Consider the following 20,433-nt stretch of genomic DNA (forward strand, 5'->3'; position numbering starts at 1 on the left):
TTTTTACAAATGAAGTTTAAAAACAAAACAACAGCAAAATAATAATAATAATAATAATAATAATAATAACATTACAAGCCAGCTCTGCAGTGTTTGCACAGGCACAGTGCAAGCGTTTGGATGCTTGTAGCTTTTCAGCAGCAGGAAAACGCTCACGACGGCCGACCACAATAATATATCAAACAGGTTTGATTCTCATTCGACCATACGATCGGCGATCAGGAGGTGGCCGTCAGATGTTGACCGCAGCTTGATACTCCACGTACACTACACGATGCAGGACGCACGATTAACCTGAAACTCGGTCCAAAGAATTCCTGCATGAAAAATCATCTCACACAGTGTAAAGCACGTTTTACAACATCATAAAACATGCGCACATTCTCTCCACATGCAAAACATTTTGCGATGACACTTCCAGGGCTCCGTAAAAATGCCTGTTTTTACAAATAAAAAAATGGAATATTTTACAAAAGCACATTTATCTTTAAGCACCAACACACGACAGACGTCACATTAACGTGTTGGTTTACATAATGAATGACTGAACCAATCAGTGTTTAGCAGAGGCACTTCTACCCAGAATCCTTTGCGATCTGTCTGTTTGTTACAAAACCTCAGAATTAGTGCATTATTCAACATTAAAAGATATATGTTATATTTTAACTTTGTACAAATGACAGAATTTACATTAATGGAGTTATTCTATCGGTATTAATGTTATTTATAAATCAAAACCATAACTTAGCATGACTTTATTTTTCAAGACCTGCGCCTGACCGGAGCATTATAATTGATAGAGAGCTGGCTTTATGGCTGCTCTTGGGGTGCCTCTGTGCTGGGAGCGCTGTAGTAAACAAGAGCTTCCAGCAGGGGCAGAATGTTGAAAGAAAAAAGTGTGGTCTCATTGTTTGGGTCTGTTGTTATTTTTAATATTACTAGAAGCTATTAAATTTGTTTTAGTAGTAGTTGTAAATGTGCCAGAGATAATATTGGAATTTATCGGTTATCTGTAACTTCCGATACATTTTCGGGGTGGTTTATTGTTTTATCTTTATCGTAGATAACTTTTCAGTTATCTGATTATCTGTTATTGAAGTTAAATTTTTGGTTATCTGTGCCCACCACTGGTCACAGCTATGCAGATGACACCCAAATCTACCTTGCTCTTGCTCCAAACGATTATGTGCCCCTTGACTCTTTCTATCAGTGCCTAAATCAGATTATTAGCTGGATGTCACAAAACGTCCTTCAGCTGAATTCTGATAAAATTGAAGTCATCATATTTGGTAAGGAAGAACAAAAGCTCAAGATTGCAAATCTGCTTGAGACAAAGAGACTGAAGGCAAAGGATGCTGTTAGAAATCTTGGTGTTATTATTGATAGCAATCTGAAATTTGACAGTCATGTGAAATCAGTTACTAAATTGGCTTTCTTTCATTTGAAGAATATTGCAAAATTACGGGACCTCATGTCAGCAACAGATTTAAAAAAAACTTATTCATGCTTTTATTACAAGTCAGGTGGATTACTGCAATGCCCTCTTAACTGGACATCCAAAAAAGACTATAAAGCAGTTACAAGTTATACAAAAATGCAGCTGCTAGAGTTTTGAGTAAAAGAAGAAGAAGTGAGCACATTACCCCTGTTCTAAGGGCTTTACACTGGCTTCTAGTAAGCTATAGAATTGATTTTAAAGCCTTGCTTCTTGTTTTTAAAGCATTTAATGGCAGTAGCCCAAAATACATACACGACATGTTTAAACAGTATCTCCCAAGTAAATCACTCAGGTCTCAAAACAAAAATCTTCTAGTGGAACTGCTTTTAGTGTGTATGCAGCCAAACTTTGGAACAGGCTACCAGATAGAGTTAAAGATGCCCCAACTGTTGTTGTTTTTAAGACAAGAGACAAGACAAAGCTTTTTAATGAAGCATATTGTTAAATTCTTTTATTTTTGTTTTGCGTTATCTTTTTAGCTTGTACCTCCTATTTCTTATCTTGGTTTGTTTTATACCACATTCTGTTTTAATTTGCATTTGATTTTTATGTTTACTATTATTCTTTTATTTTTTTCTTTATTTTCGTTTTATATTTTGTACTGTTCCTTATTATCTGTAAAGCACATTGAAATGCTTGTTGTACGAAATGTGCTCTATAAATAAATTTGCCTTGCCTTGCCTTACCAAACATTTTTGCAGGCAATGCATCATCCACATCATCTCTTTGTTAGGAGATGAGAACCCCGCCCTCCCCAAATGCATGATAGTAGATCTCCCCCTGGAGTAAGAACTAATGTTGTAGCGTCTAGCTAGAAGTGACCTTGGCAGCAGACCTCACCACTTGGACGCAGGCCATACATTAAGGAGCATGACTGTTAAGGTGCCCTGACATGAGTATGTTTTTGATTCAAGCAACAGCACGACCTGTGTCGTGATGTGTCGTGCTGGAGAGTAAATTCGTCTTCAAAGGGTGTAGACAGGACACCAGAGGGGTGCCGGTGTGTGCTATTGCACACAGAGAATTTTGAAATGTTCAAAAAATCTTTCACGCACAAATGTCGTGCTATGTGGCACAATCTAATCTCCAACACGACATGCAGCTCATCAAGTGGAGTAAACAAGCAGTGAGCAGAGTGAGTGGTGACGTCAGCGGATCGCATCAGAGTGCAGCTCGTCTGAAGGATTATAACGACAAGTTAAATCTGTTATAAACATAAAAATAAATGCTTTAACAGCTGCAGACAAGAAGGAAAGAACACGCAACTGTTTTATCAAGTACTGCCTATGCCGAGTTGAGCAACTCTATGTCGAGTTTTTGCTCTCTACGCAGCAGTATGTTGAGAGCTACAAGTCTGTGCAAGACCACGGTCCTGTACACATCCAAAAAACTGAGTGCGTGCATCCAGAGTGAAGCTGGAGAACATGATCACGCAGCCCACAGTGCCTGTGTGATCAGAACAGGTAACTGAACCTCAACTCAGAAATCCAGAAACAGAACACGAACAGCAGCTCTCTCTCTCTCTCTCTCTCTCTCTGTGTCACGCTCTCTCACTCTGTCTCTCTCTCTCTCTCTCTGTCGCTCTCTCCCTCATGCTCTCTCTCTTTGTTGCTCTCTCTCTTTCTCTCTCTACCTCTCTCTCTCTGTGTCTGATCAAACCTGATTAAGCGCTGTGACTTTTAAAAAAAATCCTCGTCGCTGCATGTTGGTGCGCTCATCAGACGACCTGATTGATCAGGTCTGATCAAATCAGCGGACCTCAGTTTAGAGTCACAGCCTTCAATCACAGCAGCCATCACTCTTGCTCTTGCTTGCCTCTACTGGTGGTTGGCTCTCACTGCGGTATTGTATCACTTCCTGTTCCGGAGCACAGCGGTGTTTTGCTGCATCTGTCAGCTGTTTAATCTGCGCAGTTAGATTGCTCTAGTTACCTAGATAACGATTTGCTTCACAGTGTACTCTTCAAGTGCCTTAACTAAAGCACTCCCTCTGCTGAATCACCTCTAAATTATTTACACATTATTCACTTTGTTTTTAGGAATCCGCTAGCTTAGCGCAGCTACTAGCTCTTAGCCGGTTTAGCATGGCGGCTTCTCCTGTCTCTCCCGCACTTTTCTGCTCTGGGTGTGAAATGTTTAGTTATTCCTCGGCCTCCTTTAGCAGTAATGGTACTTGTAATAAGTGTAGCTTATTCGTAGCTTTGGAGGCCAGGCTGGGCGAATTGGAGACTCGGCTCCACACCGTGGAAAATTCTACAGCTAGCCAGGCCCCTGTAGTCGGTGCGGACCAAGGTAGCTTAGCCGCCGTTAGTTTCCCTCTGGCAGATCCCGAGCAGCCGGGAAAGCAGGCCGACTGGGTGACTGTGAGGAGGAAGCGTAGTCCTAAACAGAAGCCCCGTGTACACCACCAACCCGTTCACATCTCTAACCGTTTTTCCCCACTCTGCGACACACCCGCCGAGGATCAAACTCTGGTTATTGGTGACTCTGTTTTGAGAAATGTGAAGTTAGCGACACCAGCAACCATAGTCAATTGTCTTCCGGGGGCCAGAGCAGGCGACACTGAAGGAAATTTGAAACTGCTGGCAAAGGCTAAGCGTAAATTTGGTAAGATTGTAATTCACGTTGACAGTAATGACACCCGGTTACGCCAATCGGAGGTCACTAAAATTAACATTGAATCGGTGTGTAACTTTGCAAAAACAATGTCGGACTCTGTAGTTTTCTCTGGGACCCTCCCCAATCGACCCGGGAGTGACATGTTTAGCCGCATGTTCTCCTTGAATTGCTGGCTGTCTGAGTGGTGTTCAAAAAATGAGGTGGGCTTCATAGATAATTGGCAAAGCTTCTGGTGAAAACCTGGTCTTGTTAGGAGAGACGGCATCCATCCCACTTTGGATGGAGCAGCTCTCATTTCTAGAAATCTGGCCAATTTTCTTAAATCCTCCAAACCGTGACTATCCAGGGTTGGGACCAGGAAGCAGAGTTGTAGTCTTACACACCTCTCTGCAGCTTCTCTCCCCCTGCCATCCCCTCATTATCCCATCCCCGTAGAGACGGTGCCTGCTCCCAGACCACCAATAACCAGCAAAAATCTATTTAAGCATAAAAATTCAAAAAGAAAAAATAATATAGCACCTTCAACTGCACCACAGACTAAAACAGTTAAATGTGGTCTATTAAACATTAGGTCTCTCTCTTCTAAGTCCCTGTTAGTAAATGATATAATAATTTATCAACATATTGATTTATTCTGCCTTACAGAAACCTGGTTACAGCAGAAGGCTTTTAAGGTGGCAGTAATTAAACCATTACTTAAAAAGCCATCACTTGACCCAGCTATCTTAGCTAATTATAGGCCAATCTCCAACCTTCCTTTTCTCTCAAAAATTCTTGAAAAGGTAGTTGTAAAATAGCTAACTGATCATCTGCAGAGGAATGGTCTATTTGAAGAGTTTCAGTCAGGTTTTAGAATTCATCATAGTACAGAAACAGCATTAGTGAAGGTTACAAATGATCTTCTTATGGCCTCAGACAGTGGACTCATCTCTGTGCTTGTCCTGTTAGACCTCAGTGCTGCTTTTGACACTGTTGACCATAAAATTTTATTACAAAGATTAGAGCATGCCATAGGTATTAAAGGCACTGCGCTGCGGTGGTTTGAATCATATTTATCTAATAGATTACAATTTGTTCATGTAAATGGGGAATCTTCTTCACAGACTAAGGTTAATTATGGAGTTCCACAAGGTTCTGTGCTAGGACCAATTTTATTCACTTTATACATGCTTCCCTTAGGCAGTATTATTAGACGGCATTGCTTAAATTTTCATTGTTACGCAGATGATACCCAGCTTTATCTATCCATGAAGCCAGAGGACACACACCAATTAGCTAAACTGCAGGATTGTCTTACAGACATAAAGACATGGATGACCTCTAATTTCCTGCTTTTAAACTCAGCTAAAACTGAAGTTATTGTACTTGGCCCCACAAATCTTAGAAACATGGTGTCTAACCAGATCCTTACTCTGGATGGCATTACCCTGACCTCTAGTAATACTGTGAGAAATGTTGGAGTCATTTTTGATCAGGATATGTCATTCAAAGCGCATATTAAACAAATATGTAGGACTGCTTTTTTTGCATTTACGCAATATCTCTAAAATTAGAAAGGTCTTGTCTCAGAGTGATGCTGAATTCATGCATTTATTTCCTCTAGGCTGGACTATTGTAATTCATTATTATCAGGTTGTCCTAAAAGTTCCCTGAAAAGCGTTCAGTTAATTCAAAATGCTGCAGCTAGAGTACTAACGGGGACTAGAAGGAGAGAGCATATCTCACCCATATTGGCCTCTCTTCATTGGCTTCCTGTTAATTCTAGAATAGAATTTAAAATTCTTCTTCTTACTTATAAGGTTTTGAATAATCAGGTCCAATCTTATCTTAGGGACCTCATAGTACCATATCACCCCAATAGAGCGCTTCGCTCTCAGACTGCAGGCTTACTTGTAGTTCCTAGGGTTTGTAAGGGTAGAATGGGAGGCAGAGCCTTCAGCTTTCAGGCTCCTCTCCTGTGGAACCAGCTCCCAATTCGGATCAGGGAGACAGACACCCTCTCTACTTTTAAGATTAGGCTTAAAACTTTCCTTTTTGCTAAAGCTTATAGTTAGGGCTGGATCAGGTGACCCTGAACCATCCCTTAGTTATGCTGCTATAGACTTAGACTGCTGGGGGGTTCCCATGATGCACTGAGTGTTTCTTTCTCTTTTTGCTCTGTATGCACCACTCTGCATTTAATCATTAGTGATTGATCTCTGCTCCCCTCCACAGCATGTCTTTTTCTTGGTTCTCTCCCTCAGCCCCAACCAGTCCCAGCAGAAGACTGCCCCTCCCTGAGCCTGGTTCTGCTGGAGGTTTCTTCCTGTTAAAAGGGAGTTTTTCCTTCCCACTGTCGCCAAGTGCTTGCTCACAGGGGGTCGTTTTGACTGTTGGGGTTTTTACGTAATTATTGTATGGCCTTGCCTTACAATATAAAGCGCCTTGGGGCAACTGTTTGTTGTGATTTGGCGCTATATAAATAAAATTGATGATGATGATGATGATGAGCCTTTACCACAGCCAGACTCAGCAGCATCTGTACACAATGAAAATGATCCACCAAGACAAATAATAATAATAATAATAATAATAATAATAATAATAATAATAATAATAATAATAATAATAATAATAATAATGTTAAATGACTCTGTGTCTGAGCCACACCACACCGTGCAGTAGAGAACAGAGCGCATATCCACAGAGGCAGAAAATAGCAGCTTTGGCTACATACGTGGCAGTAATGAAACTGTAAAACCCTCATGATACAGTCCACTGTTTTCCAAGTGCAGTGATGTGTTCTGCACAGCCAGCAGGAATGAATTGGTTTTAAATAGCGGCAAGGTCTACACGTGACTGTGTGCACACATTAAAAAGAGAATACATGCAGCTGCAAGCAGATCTCCAAACAGTGAAAAAGGCTGAGTACGTGCACATTTCGGGCGTACTTACATGAAACACAACACCGCAATACGCAGCTCTACGAAATTGCCAATGTGAAAGGGGCGTTAGATCTGCTGTTGTGATCACACAGAGGTGCTGTGGCTGCGTGATCCTGTTCTCCAGCATCACTCTGGATGCACGCACTCAGTTTTTGGGTGTGTACAGGAGCGTGGTGTTGCACAGACTTGCATGCAGTAACACTGTGCTGCGCAGACCTGCTTAAAACTGCGTATTTTCTGTGTCCAGTGCACTACGCTGAAAAAATTAAACATGTTTAATTTCTTCCATCCTATGCGCGTAGCCCTCAACGTACTGCTGCGTAGGAAGAAAAAAGCTTGACGTACAGCTGCTCAACTCAGCGTAGATGATACGCCACAATACGCAGCTCCACGAATACATCAGTGTGAAAGGGGCTTTAGAGGAGAAGAAGAACGCAGTGGCAACAACAATATCTGCCTCCTGGAGACTGCCTTCCCTGCAATGTGTCCCACAGTCTGGCTCTCCAGGATCAAAATCATTCCACATCAGAAGAGCCACAGAAAAAGACCATTGTTATTGCGATGATGGGCCGTCATCACAAGTGCGTGTGTGTGTGTGTGTGTGTGTGGTCTGCCACAGGCTGTTTGCATGCAGAAGTAAAGGTGCACTGACACATGCATGACTTTGATTCAAGCACTTGCACGACCTATGTCATGCAGGAGAGTAAACTCGTCTTTAACGGGTATACACTGAATGTCAGAGGGGCGCCGACGTGTGCAGTTGCGCAAAGAGAATTTTGAAATGTTCAAAAAATCCTTCACGCATAAATGTCATGCTACGTGGTGCGATTTGCTCGACCAACACGAGGTACAGCTCATCAAGTGGAGTAAAGAAGAAGTGAATAGAGCGAGTGGTTGCGTCAGCGGATCACATCAGAGCTCAACTTGTATGAAGGATTATTAACAAGATGTCAAATCTATCATAAACATACTTTAACAGCTGCACACAAGAAGGAAATAACATGCAACTGTTTTACCAAGCCATGACAGTGTAAACATGACAAATAATTACCTTTTTAGACAGCTCCAAATGCTTTCTCCAGCACATTCAGGGCGCGCGGGAACGGTGCTGCTAGAGCAGTCCTCTTTGATTCAGGAAGTGATGAGAGCCATTTTCAACAGACAACTTGCAGAGAAAATGATTAATCCGCTACAATATAATTATTTCATATGTGCAAGATCCAGCATAGAGCGCGTGGCAGGTGGTGGAACAAAGCATGGCTTCCAGCTGGGAACACAGCGGGTGGGATCATCACAACAACGTGCATGCAAGTGCGTGCATCAAAGTCATGCCTGTGTTAGTGCACCTTAAGCTGAGCAGATAGTGTCAATTGATGCAACTGGTGAAAATACACTGTGAATATAAAAACAAAGCACCTTGTTATTTTTGCCATCAAGCAACCACATTTTTAAAAAAGAAGTGGTAATTCATACAAAGCTGTATTAATAACGTTCGCACATACAGTAGTGTTCAGAATAATAGTAGTGCTATGTGACTAAAAAGATTAATCCAGGTTTTGAGTATATTTCTTATTGTTACATGGGAAACAAGGTACCAGTAGATTCAGTAGATTCTCACAAATCCAACAAGACCAAGCATTCATGATATGCACACTCTTAAGGCTATGAAATTGGGCTATTAGTAAAAAGAAGTAGAAAAGGGGGTGTTCACAATAATAGTAGCATCTGCTGTTGACGCTACAAACTCAAAACTATTATGTTCAAACTGCTTTTTTAGCAATCCTGTGAATCACTAAACTAGTATTTAGTTGTATAACCACAGTTTTCACATTTTCTTCACATCTGCAAGGCATTAATTTTGTTGGTTTGGAACCAAGATTTTGCTTGTTTACTAGTGTGCTTGGGGTCATTGTCTTGTTGAAACACCCATTTCAAGGGCATGTCCTCTTCAGCATAAGGCAACATGACCTCTTCAAGTATTTTGACATATCCAAACTGATCCATGATACCTGGTATGCGATATATAGGCCCAACACCATAGTAGGAGAAACATGCCCATATCATGATGCTTGCACCACCATGCTTCACTGTCTTCACTGTGAATTGTGGCTTGAATTCAGAGTTTGGGGGTCGTCTCACAAACTGTCTGTGGCCCTTGGACCCAAAAAGAACAATTTTACTCTCATCAGTCCACAAAATATTCCTCCATTTCTCTTTAGGCCACTTGATGTGTTCTTTGGCAAATTGTAACCTCTTCTGCACATGTCTTTTATTTAACAGAGGAACTTCACGGGGGATTCTTGCAAATAAATTAGCTTCACACAGGTGTCTTCTAACTGTCACAGCACTTAAAGGTAACTCCAGACTGTCTTTGATCATCCTGGAGCTGATCAGTGGGTGAGCCTTTGCCATTCTGGTTATTCTTCTATCCATTTTGATGGCTGTTTTCCATTTTCTTCCATGCGTCTCTGGTTTTTTTGTCCATTTTAAAGCATTGGAGATCATTGTAGATGAACAGCCTATAATTTTTTGCACCCGCGTATACGTTTTCCCCTCTCCAATCAACTTTTTAATCATACTACGCTGTTCTTCTGAACAATGAATGAATGAATGAATGAATGAATGAATGAATGAATGAATGAATGAAAATGAATGAAAATTGTTTATTTCGAACATTTGATACAACAACAACAATTACAAGATAGATCAGTAAAGACAACAACAAAAAAAGTTCCTACTGTGTACCCAACATGTCCGAAAAGGGGTAGGGTGAAGCATCAGCTTATTTATCCCTACCCCTTCTTCCCCACAACCAGTAATACCCTTTGCCACATATACACATAAATTCCTACACACCTAAACCGATATCAATATATATATATATATACATATATATACACATACACATACATATACACATCAACATACATACACATATACATATATACACATATATATACACAAACATAAATATACACCTACACATACCTACTTACATACAAAATACTATATATTTACAAGCCGAAGCAAAAAACAAAAACACCCTAACCCTCATTACCCTTCCTCCTCCCTATACCCAGAAAAAAACATATTTTTGTACCGCTGTTTGAACTGGTTCATGCTTGGACATTGCTTGAGCCCCACTCCCAATCTGTTCCACATCCTCACCCCACAGACAGAAATACAGAAACCTTTTAATGTTGTTCGTGCCCACTGATGCTTTAAATTAAATTTCCCCCTCAGACTGTAATCCCCTGATCTGTTAAAAAACATATTTTTAATATTTGCTGGAAGTAAATTGTTTATTGCTTTATACACAATTTGTACTGTTTGAAAATGAACCAAGTCTGTGAATTTTAAGAATTTGGATTGTAAAAATAGTGGATTTGTATGATCTCTATAGCCAGTATTATGAATAATTCTTATAGCTCTTTTCTGCATTACTGATAGTGATTGTGTTGTACCTTTATAAGTATTACCCCATACCTCTGCACAGTACTGTAAATATGGTAAAACCAGTGAGCAGTAAAGAATGCGGAGTGAGTTGTGGTCCAGAAATGTCTTGAACGTCCCATTTTCCTCAGGCTTTCAAAGAGAAAAGCATGTTCAACAGGTGCTGGCTTCATCCTTAAATAGGGGACACCTGATTCACACCTGTTTGTTCCAGGAACTCACTGACTGAATGCCACACTACTATTATTGTTAACACCCCTTTTTCTACTTCTTTTTACTAATAGCCCAATTTCATAGCCTTAAGAGTGTGCATATCATGAATGCTTGGTCTTGTTGGATTTGTGAGAATCTACTGAATCTACTGGTACCTTGTTTCCCATGTAACAATAAGAAATATACTCAAAACCTGGATTAATCTTTTTAGTCACATAGCACTACTATTATTCTGAACACTATTGTATATCCCAGCTTTGTTATAGTTAGCTTTATGGGTTATGGTTAGGGGTTACGGTTAGGATTAGTGGTTGTGGTTAACTTAGTTTTTGAATCTACGTATCAGTAGAAAATACATGTAGATGTGACTTATATTGACCAATTACAGAGATGCTATGTACCAATAAAAGTTGACTGTGTGATGACGTTTTAAAAACAAACCCAAAACACCTGCAGCCTGTAGCTTATTTTTTCAAGCAACTTCAAAGAAGAAGCCCAAAGTCAGGTCCTACAAGCACACTTGGCAACTATGGCATAAAGTTGTAGATTTTAACATGGGTGTCTATGCACTGGAGATTGCCGTTTGATTGATTTAAAGCAGCTGAATATTTCCATTAAATTTACATTTAAGGATCAAAAGGTTGGCATTTATTGCATTTCTTATAGTGCATCATATGACTTTATATCAGTTACATCGTTCATCAAACTAAATGGAGGAGAAGTGGTGTGTTAAAAATGTATGTGGTCTAAATTTGGGAGCAATTTTACTGCAACATTTCTTGTGTTGAGCATTGATCAGCTTTTAAGCACAGCATCATGGGTTGTTGTTTTAAGGTGTGCTTAAGCGTGAATTTATGAGCCCAATCTGGCAACAATGTCTGAAAACTCCTGGAAGCGGAAGTGTCGTTTTGCTTACGATACTGCTCACCGGCACATAAACACACACAGACACACACACACGGTCCGTCTGTGGCTCAGTCAGACAGACGGGACAGAGCCGGTGATGATGTTTGTGACGACGGCGGCGCTGCTGCTCGGACTCACCGTGTACGCTCGGACAGATGTAGCTCCGCCCACCGTGACCGTGAACCTGGCCGAGCCCCCCGAGCAGCGCTGGACGGTCCTGCTGAAGGTCTTCGATCTCAGCTTCCTGAAGAAAGCTGCTGCGGACGTCATCGAGTAAGAGACAGCCTTCATTATTACGCCTTAGTTAACGGCCTCGTTGTCGGAAAACACTCTTATTACCCCGTACCGACGTCGGAATAAACACGGAAGAGAATTTGCACCAACACGACTTTAAAAGAGGAAATGAACGTGGAATCAGATCCTTCTTATCTCATTAACATGTTTGAAATGTCCGATCTTTACTTATATACAGCTGAATGTTCTTTGGTTGAGCTATCCCATCATGGTTTTATAAGAATGTCATGTTAATCAGTTTATGATTCATTGATTATTGTCCTGCTTGTGTTTGTGGAAAATACAGGACTTTAAACCTAGAAGTGTGTTTCTGTCAACATAATACTTTCTTAAATAAAGTATGCAAAGTTTTTTTTAAAAGATGCAAACTTTCACTTAGTTTGCGCAAAGTCACATGGGAGACTCAAATCTTGAATTTGATATTAGATTACATTAGATTAGGTTGAGTCTGGACATCCAGGGTTTTCATGTACAGACCGTATCTACAGAGACCGTTCTAAAGATACAGAGGGTGTCTTACCGACCAATCAGAATGCGCAAATATGTCAGTACTCATACCATATGCGGCTAAAGGTCTGGTGTCACGTACAATTCTTTCCGCCTCGCTTAGAAAACAGCGCTTGGAACTTGAGGTGGATGGACGATGAAAGAAGCAAAACACCTTTGCAATTTACGTTGATTTCTTCATTTACATTTGATGAATTTCTTAAATTACAGCAGCTTTATTAAACAAATGTGCTCAAATGATTATCAGCGACGGCGAGCTTACAGGCTAACCTCCGCTAACCCTAGAAGACAGTTGCCAGTTATGGCTTCTGAAACAAGGGAGAAAAAAACAGCATAGTTCAGCTGAAGCATTAGTGGATGTAAAATATTCTGTGTCTGTTAAGAGCTTCACCACTTGTTCCACATGTGTATTTCCCACCGGTGTCACGTACGTCCATTCAGTGAACCTCGGTCCGTACCTTTAGCAGTCCCACAGAAGATACGGATGTACGTACCCACTTTGTTTCATCAATCAATCAATCAACTTTTTTCTTGTATAGCGCCAAATCACAACAAACAGTTGCCCCAAGGCGCTCCACATTGCAAGGCAAGGCCATACAATAATTATGAAACACAGTCTACGTCTAAAGCAACATAACCAAGGGATGGTCCAGGGTCACCCGATCCAGCCCTAACTATAAGCCTTAGCGAAAAGGAAAGTTTCAAGCCTAATCTTAAAAGTAGAGAGGGTATCTGTCTCCCTGATCTGAATTGGGAGCTGGTTCCACAGGAGAGGAGCCTGAAAGCTGAAGGCTCTGCCTCCCATTCTACTCTTACAAACCCTAGGAACTACAAGTAAGCCCGCAGTCTGAGAGCGAAGCGCTCTAATGGGGTAATATGGTACTATGAGGTCCCTAAGATAAGATGGGACCTGATTATTCAAAACCTTATAAGTAAGAAGAAGAATTTTAAATTCTATTCTAGCATTAACAGGAAGCCAATGAAGGGAGGCCAACACGGGTGAGATATGCTCTCTCCTGCTAGTCCCCGTCAGTACTCTAGCTGCAGCATTCTGAACCAACTGAAGGCTTTTTAGGGAACTTTTAGGACAACCTGATAATAATGAATTACAATAGTCCAGCCTAGAGGAAACAAATGCATGAATTAGTTTTTCAGCATCACTCTGAGACAAGACCTTTCTGATTTTAGAGATATTGCGTAAATGCAAAAAGGCAGTCCTACATATTTGTTTAATATGCGTTTTGAATGACATATCCTGATCAAAGATAACTCCAAGATTTCTCACAGTATTACTAGAGATCAGGGAAATGCCATCCAGAGTAACGATCTGGTTAGACACCATGCTTCTAAGATTTGTGGGGCCAAGTACAATAACTTCAGTTTTATCTGAGTTTAAAAGCAGGAAATTAGAGGTCATCCATGTCTTTATGTCTGTAAGACAATCCTGCAGTTTAGCTAATTGGTGCGTATCCTCTGGCTTCATGGATAGATAAAGCTGGGTATCATCTGCGTAACATGTATCCCATAATCCCTTGCGCGAGTCGCTGCAGTCAAAACAACATAGAGAATCCACATGATGACAATTGTAAATGAATATTATACTACAAAAATGTAATTTTTTTTATGCTTTTCGTCACATTAATAAGAGACTGCTGCATGATACCCTGATTTACCCTGACAATTATAACAAATAATCCGTGTCTGCTACGTTTAATCTGCGTGGAATTTAATAAACGCAAACTGAATTTCATATATATATATATATATATATATATATATATATATATATATATATATATATATATATATATATATTAGTCTGGAACAAAGAGGACAAACAGTGTTGTAAAGAACAATAATCAAGACGTTAAAGAGCAAACTTCACTTTCCCCCAGAACGACATGATCAGCAAGCGATTGTAGCTCACAGCAGCTCCCATTGAAAATAACGGAGACACAGCCCGTGATTCTCGCATGTTTACATAAAACAAACGCAATAACAACGTCTATAAACCCAGAGAATATATTTACGAGAGTTTTTAGGCACAATATAAAAATAGTTTTATGTTGTGATGTTAATGGTGTTGTCTGTGTGCAGCGGTTAAAGTGAAGCCCGATCAGAGCGTCTCAATGCAGTTCTCAATGTTACTGAGATCTCGCAGCGTGGCGACCTCTCCGAGGTTTTGTGGGATTTGAAACCTGAAAAGGGTGGATGTAGGGACACAACCAAGGGGTGAACCAGGAGGGCTGGAGCCACCGTGCATAAATTTCTGGCCACACCAATAACACCCCCACCACCACCACCAATTGAAATGATGAATGAAGTAAAAATAAGAAAGTAATATACAAATAATGAATGTACAAGGTCTGTGAGAAAAGAATCCGACCTTTTTATTTTATGCAAAAAATATATGGATTTGATTCATATGTTTTTACATCAGCCAAGCTTGAACCTTCGTGCGCATGCGTGAGTTTTTCCACACCTGTCAGTTGCGTCATTCGCCTGTGGGCAAGCTTTGAGTGAGCACTGGTCCACCCCTCTCGTTGTTTCATTGCGAGGAAATGGCGGAATGATTTGGGCTTTTTTCCATCAAAATTTTTTCAGAAACTGTTAGAGACAGGCAGCTGGAAACTATTCGAAAAATGTATCTGACTTTCGGTGAAAATTTTACGGGCTTCACAGAGAATAAGGAGTGTTACTACAGCTTTAAGGACTGCCCACAATGGCGCGCCGTGCTCCGAGCCGCCATCGAGAGGCAGAATCCGCCACAGGAAAAACACCTTTGTTGAAAGCCTTAAGGACAAGTTGGAACATGTCCTGCCTGTTAAACAATTTCTCATATACTCACTCCACTGAAAGCCATCAAAAGCCGCCTGGATTTTACAAATGGTTATCAACACGGAGGTGTTTTTCCTGTGCCGCCGCACCGCGTCGGCTGCGTCCCGACGCGCGGATCTGTCCGCACGTCTTTCATTAAAAAAATCTCCTTTAACAGTGGAATATCCGGATAAAATGCTGAAACGACTTCTTCTGAAACTTCTCTGTTCTTTCACGACGTCCTGGATCAATAGAGCCTGAAATGTGGAGGTTTTCAGCTTGAACAGGCTGACGACGGCGGCTAAGAGCGCTGAGCGACGTCTCGCACCGTGGGAAGTCCTTAAAGCGACAGAATCACCTCAAAATCTCTCATCAGCCATTAAAATTTTCACTGAAAACCAGCTTAATTTTTCGAACCGTGTCCACTTCGATGTGTCTCACAGGTTTAGAAAAAATTTTGATCAAACAACGCGCCAGTCTCTCAGCAACTTCTCAGACAAAGGAATTCCGACGAGGGGCTGGACGACTCCTCCCACAAGGAGTGCTCACAGGCGAATGACGTCACCGACAGGCGTGGAAAAACTCACGTATGCGCACGAGGGTTCAAGCATGTCTGACGTAAAAACATATGAATGAAATCCATATAGTTTTTGAAAAAAATAAAAAGGACCGTTACTTTATTGACAGCCCTCGTATATATATGTATGTGTATATATATATGTATATGTGTATATATATATATGTGTATATATATATGTATATGTGTATATATGTATATGTATATGTGTATATATATATATATGTATATGTGTATATATATATGTGTTGTGAAAGTGTAGGAACACAGACCCACAACAGGGGGCGCAAATGAACGGACAATGGAGGAGTCGAATAACACTGCTTTTACTGTTGTGAAACAGGCACAACAAATACAACCTGTTACAATATCGAAATGGAGTCCAATTACAACGGTGTCGTGTGGGCAGGCTCGACGATAGGAGACCTCTGTCCAAGTCGAACCGGAACAACCCGATTTCCTCTGCCACCGAACCCCGGGAATACTGGAGCCGCCAAGTCCCGAATTCCCAGGTGGCCACTGCCTCCGCTCGTCGGATCCAGTACTGCTGGCAAGAAACAGAAACAGTCAGGTGTGGATGCGGCTGCACCCAGTAACACGGAGGGTGGAGAGTCCACCTCCACCTCTCGTCAACAACAATGTAGGAAGGTGAGTACTTATCCGAATGTTGTCTAGTAGTCAGCTGTCCTATAGACAATCAAACAAGAATACAAGTAAAGACACACGTATGTGTAGGCTGAAATGGTTACCTCTTTGGTAAGGCGATATCTCGGCAAATGAGGTGGAGATGCCGTCCTGCTGATATACCTCCGTATTGATTGGGATCAGCTGTCTCCGGTGATGGGTGACAGCTGTCATCCTGGCTGCTCCTGTAAGGCGGCAGCGCCCTCCGGTGCCTGGAGCCCGCACTCCAGGCAGGGCGCCCTCTAGTGGTGGTGGGCCAGCAGTACCTCCTCTTCAGCGGCCCACACAACAGGACCCCCCCCCCCAACGGGCGCCTCCTGGCGCACGACCGGGTTTGTCAGGGTGGCGACGGTAGAAGTCGGCCAGGAGGGCCGGGTCCAGGATGAAGCCCTTCTTCACCCAGGAGCGTTCTTCGGGGCCGTACCCCTCCCAGTCCACCAGATACTGAAAACCCCAGCCCATTCGTCGGATGTCGAGGAGCCGGCGCACGGTCCAAGCCGGCTCTCCGTCGATGATCCGGGCAGGAGGTGGCGCCGGACCCGGAGTGCAGAGGGGTGAGGTGTGATGGGGTTTAATCCTTGACACATGGAATACCGGGTGATTCCGCAGTGAGGCCGGAAGCCGGAGCCTCACTGCGGCGGGATTGATGACCTTGAGTATTTTGTAGGGGCCGATGTATCGTTCTTGCAGTTTCGGGGAGTCCACTTGAAGGGGAATGTCTTTGGTGGACAACCAGACCTCCTGCCCTGGACGATACGTGGGAGCCGGGGCCCGCCGCCGGTCTGCATGGTTCTTCGCCCTCGTCCGGGCCTTTAACAAAGCAGAACGGGCGGCACGCCACACCCGACGGCACTTCCGTAGGTGGGCCTGGACCGAGGGCACACCGACCTCCCCCTCAACCACCGGAAACAACGGGGGTTGATACCCCAAACACACCTCAAAGGGGGAGAGGCCGGTGGCGGACGACACTTGACTGTTGTGCGCGTACTCGATCCAGGCCATGTGGGTACTCCAGGCCGTCGGGTGCACGGCTGTCACACAGCGCAAGGTTTGCTCCATCTCCTGGTTTGCCCGTTCTGCTTGTCCGTTGGTCTGGGGGTGGTACCCGGACGAGAGACTGACCGTGGCCCCCAGTTCCCGGCAAAAGCTCCTCCAAACCTGTGAGGAGAACTGGGGACCGCGATCGGAGACGATGTCTGATGGTATCCCATGCAGATGGACGACGTGGTGGACTAGGAGGTCCGCTGTCTCCTGGGCCGTTGGGAGCTTCGGGAGGGCCACGAAGTGGGCCGCCTTGGAGAATCGGTCCACTATCGTGAGGACGACGGTGTTTCCCTGGCACGGCGGGAGACCCGTGACAAAATCCAGGCCGATGTGGGACCAGGGGCGATGAGGCACGGGCAGCGGCTGTAGCAATCCCGGTGTCTTACGGTGATCCGCCTTGCCCCTGGCACAGGTGGTACAGGCCTGGATGTAACCCCGGACGTCGGCCTCCAGGGACGCCCACCAGAAGCGCTGCCGGACGACTGCCACGGTTCTTCGCACCCCAGGGTGACAGGAGAGCTTAGAACCGTGACAGAAGTCCAGAACTGCAGCCCTGGCTTCTGGTGGACGTAGAGTTTGTTCTTCGGTCCGGTTCCGGGGTCCGGGTCTCGTGTCAGGGCCTCCCGGACGGTTTTCTCCACGTCCCAGGTGAGGGCGGCCACGATAGCGGACTCCGGGATGATGGGTTCCGGGGGATCCGACGGCTCCGTTTTGACCTCATCTTCGTGTACCCGGGACAAGGCATCCGATCTTTGGTTTTTGGTCCCGGGACGGTAGGTGATCCGGAAGTCAAAACGGCCGAAGAACAGTGACCAGCGGGCTTGCCTGGGGTTCAGTCGCTTGCCGGTCCTGATATACTCCAGGTTCCGGTGGTCAGTGAAAACCGTGAATGGCACGGACGTTCCCTCCAACAGATGTCTCCACTCCTCAAGAGCCTCTTTCACCGCAAGGAGCTCTCGATTGCCGACGTCATAGTTCCGTTCGGCTGGGGTCAACCTGCGGGAAAAATAGGCACACGGGTGAAGGACCTTATCGGTCTTCCCGCTCTGGGACAGCACGGCTCCTATCCCTGAGTCCGAGGCGTCCACTTCAACCACTAACTGGCGACTAGGATCGGGCTGCACCAGAACGGGTGCAGACGAGAAGCGCCGTTTCAACTCCTTAAACGCGGCATCGCACCGATCCGACCAGGTGAAGGGAACTTTTGGTGAGGTCAGGGCTGTCAGGGGGCTAACTACCTGACTGTAGCCCTTAATGAACCTCCTGTAGAAATTAGCAAAGCCTAGGAACTGTTGCAACTTCCTACGGCTTGTTGGTTGGGGCCAGTCTCTCACCGCCGCAACCTTGGCCGGATCAGGAGCGACGGAGTTGGAGGAGATGATGAACCCCAGGAAGGACAAAGAAGTGCGGTGGAACTCACACTTCTCGCCCTTCACAAACAGCCGGTTCTCTAACAACCGCTGCAGGACCTGACGTACATGCCGGACATGAGTCTCAGGATCCGGAGAAAAGATGAGTATATCGTCTAGATATACGAAGACGAACCGGTGCAGGAAGTCCCGCAATACGTCGTTAACCAAGGCTTGGAACGTCGCGGGGGCGTTTGTGAGGCCGAACGGCATGACCAGGTACTCAAAGTGACCTAAGGGGGTGTTGAATTCCGTCTTCCACTCGTCTCCCTTCCGGATCCGAACCAGATGATACGCGTTTCTAAGATCAAGCTTGGTAAAAATCTTGGCTCCATGCAGGGGCGTGAACACCGAATCCAACAGGGGTAACGGGTATCGGTTGCGAACCGTGATTTCGTTCAGCCCCCTATAATCGATGCAAGGACGAAGTCCGGCATCTTTTTTACCCACGAAAAAGAAACCTGCGCCCATCGGGGAGGTGGAATTTCGGATCAACCCGGCAGCTAACGAGTCCCGGATGTAGGTCTCCATTGATTCGCTCTCAGGCCGTGAGAGGTTGTACAGTCTACTGGACGGGAACCCACTGCCTGGATCCAAATCGATGGCACAATCGTACGGACGGTGGGGGGGGGGAGTGTGAGCGCCAGATCCTTGCTGAACACGTCGACAAGGTCGTGGTACTCCACCGGCACCGTCCCCAGATTGGGCGGGACTCTGACCTCCTCCTTAGCTTGGGAGCCGGGAGGAACCGAGGAACCTAGACACACCCGATGGCAGGTCTCACTCCACTGAACCACTACCCCGGACGGCCAATCAATCCGGGGATTGTGCTTCAACATCCAGGGAAAGCCTAAAACCACACGGGAAGTGGCCTGAGTCACAAAAAACTCGATCACCTCCCGGTGGTTTCCTGACACCACCAGCGTTACAGGTGGTGTCTTATGTGTGATCGGAGGGAGCAGGGAGCCATCTAGTGCTCGAACCTGCACAGGCGAGGTAAGCGCCACCAGAGGGAGCCCTATCTCCCTGGCCCATCTGCAGTCCAACAGATTCCCCTCAGAGCCCGTGTCCACCAGTGCTGGGGCCTTCAGGGTTAAATCCTCATACAGGATCGTGACTGGGAGTCGTGTAGCAATGTGGGTGTGTCCCACGTGAATGTCTCGGCCCACCCCTAGCCCAGTCTCTAGGGGCGGGCGTTGGTGTTGTAACCGCTCGGGGCAGTCTCTCACATGGTGCTCTAGTGCACCACAAACAAAACAAGCTCCATGGGCCCGTCTCCTCTGTGCAGCTGGTGCCCTAAATGTTGCCCTACTTGTGTCCATAGCTTCGTCAGTAGGGGGAGCTGTGGCCCCACGGAGCGCAGGGGCCGTGGAGCGTGGGGAAGGCGGAGCGCGGTCGGAACCGGAAGGGAGAGGGACGGCGCGTGCCCGGCCACGCCCTTCGTCTCGTTCCCGCCGACGTTCTTCTAACCGGTTGTCCAACCGTATGA

General features: G+C 44.6%; 1 protein-coding gene across 2 annotated transcripts in view; it reads left to right on the forward strand.

Annotated features, from left to right (window-relative positions):
• Positions 1-11,641: 11,641 nt before the first annotated feature.
• The window catches only part of LOC117512245 (N-acylethanolamine-hydrolyzing acid amidase-like), a 44,380-nt gene continuing 35,588 nt past the window's right edge, over positions 11,642-20,433 (forward strand). Inside the window, exon 1 of one of the 2 annotated variants that reach the window (XM_034172257.1) lies at positions 11,642-11,885. In XM_034172257.1, coding sequence (XP_034028148.1) covers positions 11,710-11,885 — 176 coding nt within the window. In that variant the 5' untranslated portion in view covers positions 11,642-11,709. The remainder of the gene's footprint in view (positions 11,886-20,433) is intronic. The other variant, XM_034172248.1, reaches the window with a different exon arrangement.

The sequence above is a fragment of the Thalassophryne amazonica genome, chromosome 1 (genome assembly GCF_902500255.1).
Source record: "Thalassophryne amazonica chromosome 1, fThaAma1.1, whole genome shotgun sequence".
Taxonomy (NCBI): Eukaryota; Metazoa; Chordata; class Actinopteri; order Batrachoidiformes; family Batrachoididae; genus Thalassophryne; species Thalassophryne amazonica.